The sequence below is a fragment of the Perca fluviatilis genome, chromosome 21 (assembly GCF_010015445.1).
Source record: "Perca fluviatilis chromosome 21, GENO_Pfluv_1.0, whole genome shotgun sequence".
Lineage (NCBI taxonomy): Eukaryota > Metazoa > Chordata > Actinopteri > Perciformes > Percidae > Perca > Perca fluviatilis.
Genome location: NC_053132.1, coordinates 18,257,233 through 18,271,222, shown reverse-complemented (window position 1 = coordinate 18,271,222; position 13,990 = coordinate 18,257,233). Strand labels below are relative to the sequence as shown.

The following is a 13,990-nucleotide window of genomic DNA, read 5'->3' as shown; positions in this document are numbered from 1 at the left end:
AAATCTAAAGTTTAGTTTCATGACGTGAGCAAAAAAAAATCTAAAGTTTAGTTTCATGTGCTCACACGAAAGTTGTGCTCACGTGAAACTTTCACATGCGCACGTGAAAGTTTCGTGTGAGCAAAACTTAATGTGTAAGCACATGGTAGCCAGCCCAGGGCCATGACAGTGACAGCTAGAAATGACTAGTACAGGAGTTAGTTGCACTATATTTTAATCTAGGTCTTCATTATAAGGACATTGCTGCTTTGCTTGCAGTCGTCACCATTATATTGTTTCGATACGACATTTAAAACAGATTTTAAAGTCTTGTAATCTGTTCCGGAGCAAGGGATACAGCGATTTGGATTGGGCAATTACTTTTATTTATGAACAGTTACAAACGTGGCCAACTCCACGGATAATGTAAAATGCAAGAATAATGGATTAAACATAAGGAAAGAGTATGTTCGATGAGAACTCGGTTGTTGAGAACGGGACATTCTAAAACGCTTAACGTGGACATGAATTTCAAAACTCCGCACCAAAATGATTTATTTGTATTCAGGAATTCAACTGTCTGTCATGTAAAGCCGAAAATACAAATAAAAAATCATTTCGGGACAACTGCTTGGATTTCGGGACTGTCCCGAATTTTTCGGGACGTCATGGTCACCTTAGACACTTAGGACAAATTGAAGCCTTTTGGCAGCCGCCATCCTTTCTAACCAGAGTTGCTGCAGTGCTGCTGACTGTGGCATTGGCACTGTTCATAACAGCGCGGAATGGGTTTCAAATCGGCGCACATGAAAACAAATCTAAAGTTTAGTTTCATGTGCTCCCGTGAAACTTTCATGTGCGCACATGAAAAGGTTTTGCGTGAGCACATGAAACTATAAACTTTAGATTTTGTTTTTGCTCACGATCCCCTTAGGAGCTCCATACGGATCAGACAATCGATTTGCAATCTAATTCCCTTTACGAAACAAAAAATAAATACAATAATCAATCAATTAATCAAAATGTATTAATAATAATGAAATACAATAAATAAAAACCTTTCACACACACACACACACACACACACACACACACACACACACACACACACACACACACACACACACACACACACACACACACAAACCCTCCATGCTAGTGCACAGTGCCCCAACCTCAACCTTGGCAATACATATCTTCTCTCCTGTGCCCAAAAGGCTACCTAGGCCTCTCTTTCCCCCTCTCTGTCCCACTTTTCTTGCCGTATTTGACCATAGACAGTATATAAGAAGCATTTGACGACAATTACTTCCGCAGAGTAAAATGTTTTATTTAATCAAGATTAAATAGTGTCAGTCCAAGAAAGTCCTTATCATTAACATGTTTTTGCCTGCATTTGCTCTAATTAGACTTTTAATCAAGATTAAATAAAACCTGAAATTAACCATATTGCAACCTTCACTCCGGCCTCATGGGGGCAGTACTGCCACAGGCTACAATCTGTTTGTGTAGTAGCTGTAATGTAAACAGTGTTCAGGTGCTAGCTAACGGCTGTTAACATTATAGTTAACTTTGATACTGTCGCCGCTGAATCGCACACAGTTATGGCTTCACGATAGATTCCTCGAGCTGACGCCGTCTCCCGCTACCTCTTGTTCTAACCCTCGTTAGACTGCATATGGTGAGTAGCTTCCTGTACGGTCAGTGAACCTGCTGCAATAGCAAAGCCAAATCAAAGACACAGCAAGCTAACTGTGGTGATGGATCAAATCCACATTTCCAAATAACAGCAGAGGAGAGAGATGTGTATGTAGCAAGCAAATTCCTAAAGTATCCTGCTAACTATAATTAAACTGAAGCAAAACAAAACACTTCCTTGTCAGGCGTTAGCTCAGTAGTTCCTGTTATTAGACAGACCATGCAGCACTGTTATAAAGTGAGACATGTGACTAATAGTTTGTTGTTAATATAGATTCATATGCTGTAACCATGACCAAAGACATCGTTGTTGGAGATGAATTACCAGAATGGGTGGGGGCCAAGGAGTTTTACCAGAAATACGACCCTAAAGAGGTGATTGGCAGGTGAGTCCAGCAAAATTAGCTTAAATGTGGTCTCAGTTTTCTATTGAGATGATAAAAAGCCATGCTGTGTTCTGTATCAATGGCATCTCAGGGGTGTGAGCAGTGTGGTGCGCAGGTGTGTGCACAGACACAGGGGTCAGGAGCTGGCAGTGAAGATTATTGAGATCACAGCGGAGAAGATGACAGCCCAGCAGCTGGAGGAGGTGAAAACCTCTACGCTGAAGGAGATCCAGGTCCTCAACATGGTGAAAGGACACTCCTCCATCAGTACGTTGGAATTCTGCTCTTTTGAAATAGAAGACACTTAAATGTTCTATTCTTGGAGATTAAAAAGTGTTGACACCTTTCTGTTGATTCCCTTTAGTCACTCTCATTGATTCCTATGAGTCCACAACCTTCATATTTTTGGTGTTTGACCTGTGAGTATTACGACAAACGGCTCAAATGCAATACTCTTTACAATTCCCCCCCTAATATGTGAACAAATAATCGTGAAATCATTGTAGGATGGTACCAATCTCATGTTTTCATTTACAGCATGAGGCGAGGAGAGCTTTTTGACTACCTCACAGAAAAAGTGACTTTGAGTGAGAAAGAAACCAGGTAAGCTCCGCCATCATTACTTTTTTAAAAGTGGTGATTTAAAATCAATGCATTTTGTAAAAAACATTGCTCTACAGGAGCATGATGCGAGCTCTGCTGGAGGCCGTGCAGTACCTCCACTCCCTAAACATCGTCCACCGGGACTTAAAACCTGAGAACATTCTCCTGGATAATCAGGGCCACATCAAACTGTCCGACTTTGGTTTCTCAGTGCAGCTACAACCTGGAGAGAAGCTTAGAGGTAACTGTAGTATAAAGTGAATGACTGAAAAGCAATGTTAACGAGCCATTTAGATTTGTAAATAATTTGTATAAACGTAGACAGAGGTCAAATTATCTGTTTTCGCTTTTATTCTAATTAGAGCTTTGTGGGACACCTGGTTATTTGGCACCTGAAATACTGAAATGTTCCATGGATGAAATGCACACAGGCTATGGCCAAGAGGTCGATCTGTAAGTCTTTCCTTTTGTCAATAACATTTATGTGAAGTAAAATAATCCCAGGTATTGTCTTGAATTTTATGCCTACCTGTTTTGATAAATGTGTTGCACAGCTGGGCGTGTGGCGTGATCCTTTTCACCTTACTGGCCGGCTCACCGCCGTTCTGGCATCGCAAGCAGATGCTGATGCTGAGGATGATCATGGAGGGTCGCTATCAGTTCAGCTCACCAGAGTGGGACGACAGGTCTGACACTGTGAAAGATCTGGTAAGGTGATATTCTGTCAACTGTGTTTGAATTTGAATAATAAAATGTTAATAATGTTCATAATATCATCCTTTTATTGCTCCCTGTTATTGTTGTTTTCTGATTGTTAGACAGCAGCATCTACATTATCACACTAGTCCTGACTTTCAATCATTTTTGCTTGTGCTGCTCAGATTTCCAGGCTGCTGGTGGTGGACCCAGCTGTTCGTCTCACTGCTGAGCAAGCTTTGGCACACCCCTTCTTCAGACAGTATCAGAAGGAGGACGTGCGACTCTTTAGTCCCAGGAAGACATTTAGGGTGATTCATAGCGTTTGTTTTTTTTCTTCTTCTGGCAGTTAATTTAAAATGTTAAGCCTTGAAAAAAGAATGGCTCTGCAGCAGTATGTGAGGAAGCAAATACCCTCTCCATTCTGACCTGCTTTCCTTTCTTGCCTCCTCAGGTGCTGATAGTCACTGTGCTGGCCTGTATCAGGATGTACAGCCGTTACCGCAGGGCTCGGCCGCTGACTCGGGAGGTGCTGGCCAGAGATCCTTACTCCCTTCGCGGTATTCGCAAACTCATCGATGGCTGCGCCTTTCGCATCTACGGGCACTGGGTGAAGAAAGGGGAGCAGCAGAACCGAGCCGCTCTCTTTCAGAACACAGCTAAGGTCATGCTGCTGGGCCTGGAGGACTTTGAAACATAAAAGGTCAACCTCATACATAACCACGTTGATTTTTATTTAAACATTTGCATGTGCTGTCATGTCAGTGTTTGCCTTGTTTAATTTTAAGATGAGAAATTCAGGGGACCGAGACGTTTAATGCGCACCGTGGTTCTGCAAGTTGAAGATAAGCATGCACATCTTATCTGCCCTTTTGATCCAAGTTTGTGGCTGTTTGAAACTCTTGTCAGGGCATCATGTTTGCATTGCCACTCTGCATTAGAGGGCACATTGCACAATATAACACATCACATATAAGCACATTATGTGTATTTAGGATTTTTCCTGTTGATCATCAGTTATAACTGAGGAGAGGATGCGTTTTGAAGCACTGTGTGGCTGAAGTGGACATGAAAGCACTCTTATTAATTATTAAATAGATAATTATATACACATAATGTAACAAGGTTCACATTTACAGATATGCCAGTGTTACAAATCAGTACCAGAAAATATGTGAAACATTCAAGTACGGTATTTGGACCGTCCTGTAGCTGTTAGCATGCAGGCGTTACTCAATAGGAAACCCACTCAAACTAACTGTGAAGACTATTTTGTGAGTGTATTTCCTATAAAAACTAACCAACACCATTTCCTTCTCAGTTCATTCTTTAGTTTAATATGTAGCACTTTTCCTGAAAGTGCCTCCTTGCAGTAATTGTACAAATGCAGATATAAATGTACTGTATATGAAGAAAAAAGGTTTCATTGACAATAAAACTGTATAACATTGAGCTTGAATTGTCGTATTTTGTGAGTGCTCATTGGAAACCAACATTTCTCATCCATTATTTTTTGGCCTTGTGGTTGGGCTGTGGGGAATCTTGTGCACTGTTGTGCTGATCTGCGATGTCTTTCATTCGCTGATCTAATTGTCCAGACACAAGCGTCATCTGCTCTCTGACCTCTTTCTCGATCAGTGCCTTCAGTTCTGATTTTGAACCTGAAAGTGAGAAAATGAAGCAGTTACAATACAACGTTTGTGCATTTGATTTATTTTGGCACAGTCCTTTTGTGATCCTACCGAGTGAGGCTCCCTGCGGCTCTTCGATGGATGCCTTGCTGTCTGTCTTTGGTGCTGCTTTTGTTTCTTTTTTAATCTCATTTTCAAAATCTGGTGCAAGAAAAGTATTTAAAAGTATTAATAAATCTGGTCCATTGTGCTCTAAAATATCAAAAAAGATTCTGTACTCAACGTAACACAAAAAACTGAACTTTTGTGCTACTAAAAGTGCCGATACCCTGTAATTATTACCTGGAGCAGAAGAATCCTCCATGGTAGGTTCATCCTGGTCTGAGATCCCAGAGTAAGTCAAAGACAAATCAAGTTTTACCTGTGAAAAAAAAAAAATATACGTAGAATACTTATTATTCTCTCCAGATATGTATATATATATTATTATTTTTACTAAAACCCAGTCTTATAAAAATGAATGATAGTAGATTTTGCTTGAAACTAAATTTCAGATTCTTACCTGTGGGGTGAAAATATATTTGTAGAGTTTGTAGTGTCTCACATAGCTGTTATGGATGTACTTTAAGATACAGTTCACCTCCTCAGAGCTGAAGAGGTTGATACTAAAGGGAGGGCGCTGTAGTGGGCAAACACAAAGAACCGTCAGGATGAAACATTGCATTCATGAAGAATGAAGAATTATGGGTTTTAAAATGATATTCTGAGTAAAAAAAGACTTTGATTTGATTGTTTTACAGACCCTGACTGAGTGACAGAGAAGTAGATCCTTGCAGTATTTGAAACACTGTTCTATGTTGTCGAGTGGAGTTTCTGCAAGAAATGAGTTTCAAACACATCCCAATTACCAGTGTTAGCTGCAGAGGTAGCTTGTACTTTGATTTAATATAATAAGTGATAATAATATAATGTACCTATGTTAGCCTCATGGATGGACTTGATGATAGACAAGAGAACAGAAGTTTGTTCCTTTATGAAGTTGCACTCCCTGCAAAAAAGCACCGCCTGGACATACAACTCCAGCAGAACTCCTCTTTTTGGTTCAAGTAGGTCGACTTTAAACGCACTGCATAAAGCACTGTTACAGAAAAGAAGAAGTGTGACAGACAACTATGTCAGTGCTGTGCATGTGATTGTGTTTAAATAGACGAGTTTCTGGTCATAAATGGGGGCAGAAACCTTTCCAGATCAGGAATGGAATGCATTTTGTCGATCTCTTCCATGTCATGGTAGCTTACATCTGTCCTGAAAACATCCAGGGAATAGAAACTGGGTTAAAGACATGACATTTAGTCCTGCAAGGCGTAGCCTGAAGAAAGCAGCAACCAATCAAAATGAACATCATCTTGATTCTAGACACAGCTCTCACCATAGCATCACTTTAGCTTTCAGGGCCTGTGGTACCTGCAGAACAAAACTTATGAATTAAACGAAGGGCAAAAATAAAATGAGCCCAACATTTAACTAGCTAGGATCAAACTTGCAGAGCCTACCTTTGTTTTCGTATTCATTCTTTCGTAGCCTAGCTATTCGTTTCTTTAGCCGAATTAAAAATTGAGCAAACCGCAGAAGTTGACAGCTGAAAAACACAAGTGCGATTGATTTGATCCAGTCATAAAATAACATACAACTACAAAAATTTATTTTGTAGTTAAAAAAAAAGGCTTATCAAAGTAATCAATTTAGCGAAACCTTACATTGACTACAACCATTGAAACAGGCTTCAATGAAGCTGGATAATTTCCTGTTTTGGTTACGTCGTTGTATCCTAGCAACCACATCCTTTTTTTTTTCTTTTTCCGGTTCAGGAACTTTCCGAAGTTCCCTTCTTATGAACTGTCTATGGAAGTTCCATGGTTTTAGGCAAGGAATCTAAATAATAGTTGTTTAGCGCTTTGTACAGAATCATGTAGGCTACTGAAGAACCACGGACGACACCCTGATAAAACAGGCCTAACATGTTTTATATATAACAAATAATTAATAACCAATACAAATATAAATAGCTTATAGTTTTAAAAAAGATTATTGTAAATGTCTACTATTCATGGTAACTCAGCATCACTCATATTTTATTCTATTGATCTGGTAACTCTGTTAAAAGACCTAATACACAGGAACAAATACTGAAACTAGACAGAGAATAAGACTATATGATAGAATAACATAAAAGAAAAAAAGTAAACTTATTTGTAGTGCGTCACAAAATTCAGAATACACCTAAAAACATAGCTAGATACAACAGATAGCCCACTACTAATCGCTAATAATAGGTAGGCCTAACAAGCAATTGCATCAGTGTACTAAAACGGGATGAAACTAGTAGCTACCAACGCTATCAGACGTAATAATAGACGGATGAACTAATAATAAGGACATGAACAATGTTATTTTCTGATTAAAGACACGGATTTGTTATTGTTTTTTTTAACTCCAAGGCTTTCCATCCTGCTGCATGGCAGCCGTATCCATGGCAACGAGATAAACCTGGCTGCGTGTCCCGCTAACCGACGTCTGTTTTGTTTATGTTTTCTGTGATGTTTTAGGTGTTTTTTAAATGCCCTCTAGGTGGTATTCTGTGTAACGGTTGAGTAAAGTAAGGCACGTTAGGGTGAGAATCGGAAGCTTAGGGCAATTTGTGGTGACTGCTGCGGCTTCCGTTGTTGCCTGTTTACGCCTGGGTAAGTGATGCAGACTGCTTGTAGTACTAGCCTAAATGGAGTGACAACAGGAGCAGGTCATCACCACCTTACTGTTTCTCTTGTCTCACGTTTCAGCTGTAACATTAGGCCTTAGCATCTCTATAAAGCTGTCATGGACAGCCTGCTTTGCCCCCGAGACTTCTTGCCCATACTGACTGAGCTGTGCAGTGCAGTTTAAGAACATTATCCCCTTTTAATCCACTTTGCCTTCTGCTACAGGCAGGTGGACAGACTGTCAGATGGAGCAGGGTGCCACAATCAGACACACGCGTCCATATTTAATTGCTCTTTTATTTTGGAACCATTTCTCTCATTGAACTTTGATGTTGGATTTCATCTGTTGTTTTCCTTAATTATCTACTGATTGTAATTAGCAGTGAGACTTTTAGTCAGACATGGAGGACCCAGACATACGACAACAGAAGCTGGACAACCAGGTAAAGAAACGAGAATTATTTAAGTACTTGATGTAATTTACACATGAAATAGCCCAGATATGTTTTGGTTACATTTAAACTGGTAGCTAGCTAGCTAGCTACAAGAAATGCAATGCACTTCAAATGCCTTAAAAGGGATGTTACTAATTAGAGTTGTAGATGTCATCCTTTGTCAAAAACATATGTGTAGGATAAATATACTTATCATAGTCAATGCTGACAGTGGAGCAAAGAATATAATTTAATCCTTGTTTCATTAGCTGACAAGTGGTTAAAACTGAGGCAGAGCTTTGAAAATAAATAAATAAAGCTTTCTTGAGTCTCATGAGGTCATGGCTACCTGTGTCACAACTACGTACCTGCTGTTTGAAGCTACTGCTCAACTTTAAGCAACACGTTTGTTTATATGGCACAGTATGTGAGCTACTGGCTTATATCCAGTAGAGTACTACATAAATACATTATAACAGAGAGAACAGCAGATAATCAGTGCTTATAATAACCAATTAGTAGGCCTAATAGTAGGCCTACTACTAAAATAGTAGTAAACAGTAACAATGATGCATGGGCACCTGCATTTAATTTTTTAATTTTTTATTTTAACCAATATAAGTTATATTATAGGTAATTATCTGAATTATCTCAAAATTGTTCAAACCCTTACCTGGTTCCTTTCTTGGTGAAATAATAGAATACAATGTTATAATTCTGACCCAGGAACATAGCTCAAGGTTTATTTATTGTCATTGTACAACAAAAGAATTACACAACGAAATGCAGTTGTGGACCCTTTATGCTACACAAGACAAACAAAAAAACAGTAGTGCATTCCTAGTGCATTTTTTTAATTTGCATCAGAAGGGACGCAAATAGCAGCAACAAAAACACTGGTGAATTCTCTGGGCAGATAATATGGCCAGCATCCTTACGTTAAAATTAGACTTCAGGGAAACACAAACCTTATAATACCCATGATGTTTAGCTTATGGTTTGTTGACTTTAGTTATCATCATATGTGTTAAAAAAAAAAAAGCAGTAGTACCTTGAAATATAATGAAATGCCCTACCTACACTCCTGTACTTAACAGCTAACCAACAATATGTACTGTAAACAAGTATGAATAAAAAAAAGTTCTGAAAGTGAGAAAATTGCACAGGAAGACATCACTGTATATACAAAGATAAAAAGCGCTAATTTCTCTGTAGTTATAGCCCCACATATGAACATTGAGTTGACAGTTTGAATAAAGTCTAATACCACACTTTTCTCACAGCGAACCCTTTTGATGAAAAAGCAGCAAAAGAAAAGGGCTGATTCCCAAATGGTGGTAGCCAATCGAGATGCTCGCCAAAAGAACCGAAAGCACAAAGCTGCCCGCTCTGATGAAACACCTCTGTTGATCAGCCAATCCCTGAGCAACACTTCCTTGAGTGGTTAGTTTTAGAATCTTTATTATTATATGCACTATTTATTTATTTTATAATAGAAAATCTAATTCCAATGTATGGTGCAATTGTGTTCAGTCTCTTAAATGATATTAAATACACTTTTATTTTTTATTTTTTTCCTGGAGATCAAGTTGAACATGCCCATGATAACCCATTGGATGAGATCACATTAGGTGAATGTGACATGACAGCAAGAATGATGTTAGATGAGATGTCTTTAGAGAATCCTGTTACTCCCAAGAAAATGAACTTGGAGATTGACAAAGAGTCTGAGGTGAAGTGTGAAGTGGAGAATAATGTTCAGATGGAAGGAAAAAAGACAAAGAAGAATGAAGTGAAAAAAGAAAAAGCCAAAGGTAAGAATATGCAAAGCAGAATATTTTGTTCGAATGTTATGTCTTTGTCTTTATTTACGTGTGTGTGTGTGTGTGTGTGTGTGTGTGTGTGTGTGTGTGTGTGTGTGTGTGTGTGTGTGTGTGTGTGTGTGTGTGTGCGTGCATATGCAAATTTTTGCTCAATTTCGAGGATTAAAATACTGTAGTATGTGTCACAGAGCAAGTTAAAGTACACACACATTGGGCCCTTGTAAATGCACATGTAAAGAAACACTTTGCTTTTATAAATGATCATCATCAGCAACTCGCTGCTTTGCTTTCTATCAGATATGGAACAGAACAATGAAAAGGAGAAAGAGAAGGAGAAAAAGGAGAAAAAAACTAAAAAAGACAAAGTGAAAGAATCTGAAGACCCACAGAAGACAAACAAGACAACCAAACAAGAGCGTAAAAGTAACAAGTTCCATTTATCATTAACATGTCAGTGCTCTCTGCATACTCTTCTATGTATCTTGTGTTTAAAGTCACAGCTTTTACAGCATTTAAGTGTCTCCTCTTTTGCAGAGAAACACTTGCAGGAGGCTTCAACTCAAGAGACAGAGTTAGCGGTGGAGATGGAAAGTCCAAAGAAGAATAAATGTGATGAAAGTGACAATGAAGAGGAAGATATGTCCCAGAGGCCTGTCCCTCAGACGCCTATGAAGAAAAAACTCAACACAAGTGAGCGATTATCTGGCCCTGTGCATTTTATGATGGACAATAATTTAAAGCTCCTGTAAAGAATACATTTGTGTGTGTCATCTCCGCAGCCAGGTGCCAAATAAGTGACAAGAACAAAGAGGGAGAAATCCAGGAAAAGGAGAAAAAGGAAAAAAAGACAAAGAAAGCAGAGAAAACTCCACCGAGTCTCGCTTCCCTTAACTCCAACTACAGGGAGGATTCATCCTCAGGCAGTGAATCAAATGAAAGAGTGAGACCTAATAAGTAAAAACTGTTAAGTGTATTGTCAAAAATGTGGCAGTATACACTTATTTTGATCATCTTTCTTATTTCAGGCAACATCTCCAATTTCAGTGGAGGATCTTGAAAAGTTTGCTTTGCGTCCAGCCCCCAGAGATGTGACGATCCAGTGTAGGGTCACCAGGGACAGGAGAGGCATGGAGAAGGGCATGTACCCAACTTACTACCTCCACATGGAGAAGGAGGATGGCAAAAGGGTCGGCACTTCTGCACAAGTTGAATCTAAACATTGTGCACATGGATTTTTAGTTCTGATGTCATGATCCTGTTTTCTTGAGCTGTCATATTTGTATTCTTAAAAGAAAGTGTTTTTCATTGTGCCATCTCCAAGGTGTTTCTAATGGCAGGCAGAAAAAGGAAAAAGTGCAAAACATCCAACTATCTCATCTCCACTGACCCGACAAATCTGTCCAGAGATACAAACTGCTACATAGGAAAACTAAGGTACAACTCATTTATTTCTACCTTGTGTAAAAAATCTAAGCCAAATAATTTTCGTCGCTTCTTTAGGGTGAATTCTCAAAATGTTTTGGTTCATGAAACACTTTCCAAACCCCTTTAGATTACATTTAAAAATCTATTTTGTGATCATGCTAAGCAAGTGTTATTCAAACCAGGACCTGAAGCACTTATTTATGGAAGACCTTATGACTTGATATAGCAGGGAAAATGCTGGTGTAACTAATAACAGGTGTTTGGTGTTTTAAGCCCCCAACGTCGTCTTCCAGGCAACACTGCCTGGAAGGCACTTGGCTTAGGCAACGGTTGGGGCAAAGAGTATAGAAGTAACAAGAGGCAAAACTCAATAGAACGTTGTGTTGCGTTCAGTCCAAGATGGTGGAGCTGCACTCTTTAGAACGTTCCACCATCTCAACGTTCTATTGAGTTTTGCCTCTTGTTACTTCTATACTATTTGGTTAGGGTTAGGGTTAGGTGCCTTGAATTCGACGTTGGGGGCTTAAAACACCATTAAGTCTAATAACACCACTGATGGCTCGGTTCCAGTTGAGTGTCTCAGTAAGCCCTAAGTGCCTGGCTCTAAAATACCTGAAATGGAATGGAGCCATCATTATTATTATCTACACCTGTGATTTTCCTGCTATGAGGTGTCAAAATATCTGCAATGAAAAAGGATATCTTGATGGATTGATGCATTTTTTAGCGCATTTTGGGAATTCCTCCTTGATTTGTGGAAGCAATATTTTTTCAAGCAAGTGAATACACTTCCATGGTTGTTTGTCTTAATTTAGGTAAAGTTGATAGATGATTTCTGACCATTTATCTGGTCATACTCATTTGTTTCAGGTCCAATGTTCTGGGTACAAAGTTCACAGTCTACGATGGAGGTGAAAACCCAGAGAAGAAGCCCTTTGTCAAAGAGTGTGAATCAGTGCGGCAAGAGCTGGCAGCAATTTGCTACGTGAGTCCAAACCTAATTACTGTATATACATTCTTACATCCCACTTAACGCTTATGAAGAGATAAAACCTGTTACGTGTTATTGTTACCATGTTCCAGGAGACAAATGTTTTAGGATTTAGGGGTCCCAGGAAAATGACTGTGATCATCCCTGGCATGTTGGAGACCGATGAAAGAGTGCCCGTTCATCCAAAAAATGTATGTTTTAAAAAAATATTCCTTTTTAAAAGCTGTGATGATGCAGATTATGTGTGAGGAAATGTCCAAGGAACTAAAATGTAATCTTATTTTAGGAACTTGAGACTCTACTGGTCCGCCATGTGAATAGCAACACAGAAAACCTGGTCACACTGGTGAATAAATCCCCGAGCTGGAACGAGCAGACTCAGTCATATGTGCTTAACTTCCACGGCCGGGTCACCCAGGCCTCGGTCAAGAACTTCCAGATCATCCACCCGGACAACGGTAAGATGTGACTATCCTCTTCTATCATCAACCACAAGGAAAATGGCTGCCTTGTCTTTATTCCTAACTTCCCCGTCATCTTCACTTCTCTTCCTGAAGATGATTACATTGTGATGCAGTTTGGCCGTGTAGCGGAGGATGTCTTCTCCATGGATTACAGTTTCCCCGTGTGTGCCCTGCAGGCCTTTGCCATCACCCTGTCGTCCTTTGATGGTAAACTGGCATGTGAGTGACTCATGCTGGTGTGCCTCATGTACTCAACTGGATCCCTGATATAGATAGAAACTTACAGTTTAAGTTAAAACTATACTGATAATTTTGCACAGTCATTTTTCATGTTTTGTATCCTGGTGCATTGTAACACTTTGTATACACTAAATATGGAATAACATGCCACAGACTTTTAGACTTTAGAGGAGACTTGTTTTATAGGTCCAGTATTATTTTACAGCAGATTTTATATTGAAGTGGAATAAGTCAATTATGTTCATTTAACAATCTTTCTTTATACATTTGCCAGCTGTGTAAAGGACTCGTGCAATTAAAATATTGAGGACAACTGTGTAAAGAATACTAAGGAAATATTAAATGATAATGATACAAGGTTTGCATGTCTATGAATGTTTTTGTTGATTTTAAACAGAAATTGTCTGGTTAATTTTATTATTCTGATCAGCAGATTGCTTTTCTCAAAAACCGTGACAACAACTTTATGCTGCCGCAATCGCACCCTCAGATCTTCATTAGTCAGATTGCATGTTATTTGGAGTCAAAAGTTACATCTTTGCTATCATTTTTATCGCAAAGAAGGAAACATTCTTATCAAAGTACTTAAAACCCCCAAAAAGTGCTCATATCAGATGTGGCGGAACTGCGACAAGTTGCTGATGGAGCCATCAGGGTTTCTGCTCTTGCACAATATAGACTTGAAATTATTCCCATCTCACAGCAGCTTCATTGCAGATCTTGAGTTTTCAACACAAGTTTACACTGCTTCACATGAGGGGGACAGAAAGTCATTTAGGTTTCAACAAATAAAAATAGGCCTCCTTTATGCTCTGTGGTGAAGTAAAGTGTTTAGACAGATATTTTGGATAGCAAAAACCCAAA

General features: G+C 39.1%; 3 protein-coding genes across 5 annotated transcripts; 2 read left to right on the top strand and 1 right to left on the bottom strand.

The window, feature by feature from the left end:
- Positions 1-1,448: 1,448 nt before the first annotated feature.
- Positions 1,449-4,814, top strand: phkg2 (phosphorylase kinase, gamma 2 (testis)). Its single transcript, XM_039787790.1, has 10 exons — positions 1,449-1,660; positions 1,952-2,063; positions 2,155-2,330; positions 2,428-2,482; positions 2,601-2,666; positions 2,744-2,907; positions 3,029-3,119; positions 3,221-3,374; positions 3,548-3,673; positions 3,817-4,814. The coding sequence occupies exons 2-10, from the start codon at positions 1,969-1,971 to the stop codon at positions 4,060-4,062; spliced, it is 1,173 nt and encodes a 390-aa protein (XP_039643724.1). The 5' UTR covers positions 1,449-1,660; positions 1,952-1,968; the 3' UTR covers positions 4,063-4,814.
- On the bottom strand, positions 4,677-7,016 carry ccdc189 (coiled-coil domain containing 189). Of its 3 annotated transcripts, none has more exons than XM_039787791.1 (10): positions 6,751-7,016; positions 6,547-6,632; positions 6,423-6,457; positions 6,233-6,298; positions 5,968-6,131; positions 5,796-5,866; positions 5,556-5,672; positions 5,336-5,414; positions 5,105-5,194; positions 4,677-5,023 (listed from the first exon to the last, which is right to left on the bottom strand). In XM_039787791.1, the coding sequence occupies exons 2-10, from the start codon at positions 6,562-6,564 to the stop codon at positions 4,869-4,871; spliced, it is 795 nt and encodes a 264-aa protein (XP_039643725.1). In that variant the 5' UTR covers positions 6,565-6,632; positions 6,751-7,016; the 3' UTR covers positions 4,677-4,868. The 3 variants fall into 3 exon arrangements, with proteins under 3 accessions (XP_039643725.1, XP_039643726.1, XP_039643727.1); XM_039787792.1 differs by having other exon boundaries at positions 6,233-6,293; XM_039787793.1 differs by lacking the exons at positions 6,423-6,457; positions 6,751-7,016 and having other exon boundaries at positions 6,547-6,564.
- Positions 7,017-7,955: 939 nt separating this feature from the next.
- Positions 7,956-13,487, top strand: si:dkey-220f10.4 (tubby protein). Its single transcript, XM_039787785.1, has 12 exons — positions 7,956-8,192; positions 9,467-9,626; positions 9,767-9,997; positions 10,304-10,429; positions 10,541-10,696; positions 10,786-10,946; positions 11,032-11,193; positions 11,328-11,440; positions 12,302-12,416; positions 12,515-12,613; positions 12,709-12,880; positions 12,980-13,487. Exons 1-12 carry the CDS (start codon positions 8,151-8,153, stop codon positions 13,111-13,113), a joined length of 1,671 nt encoding a protein of 556 aa, XP_039643719.1. The 5' UTR covers positions 7,956-8,150; the 3' UTR covers positions 13,114-13,487.
- The last annotated feature ends 503 nt before the right edge of the window (positions 13,488-13,990 follow it).

Coding starts and splice junctions, on each gene's coding strand:
- phkg2 (XM_039787790.1), top strand. CDS start 1,969: ATGACCAAAGACATCGTTGTTGGAGATGAATTACCAGAATGGGTGGGG. Junction 2,667..2,743: donor TTGAGTGAGAAAGAAACCAG/GTAAGCTCCGCC, acceptor ATTGCTCTACAG/GAGCATGATGCGAGCTCTGC. Junction 3,375..3,547: donor CTGACACTGTGAAAGATCTG/GTAAGGTGATAT, acceptor TGTGCTGCTCAG/ATTTCCAGGCTGCTGGTGGT.
- ccdc189 (XM_039787791.1), bottom strand. Junction 6,132..6,232: donor TCCATTCCTGATCTGGAAAG/GTTTCTGCCCCC, acceptor TTTCTGTAACAG/TGCTTTATGCAGTGCGTTTA. Junction 5,673..5,795: donor TTCTCTGTCACTCAGTCAGG/GTCTGTAAAACA, acceptor TGCCCACTACAG/CGCCCTCCCTTTAGTATCAA.
- si:dkey-220f10.4 (XM_039787785.1), top strand. CDS start 8,151: ATGGAGGACCCAGACATACGACAACAGAAGCTGGACAACCAG. Junction 11,441..12,301: donor TGCTACATAGGAAAACTAAG/GTACAACTCATT, acceptor CATTTGTTTCAG/GTCCAATGTTCTGGGTACAA. Junction 12,417..12,514: donor AGCTGGCAGCAATTTGCTAC/GTGAGTCCAAAC, acceptor ACCATGTTCCAG/GAGACAAATGTTTTAGGATT.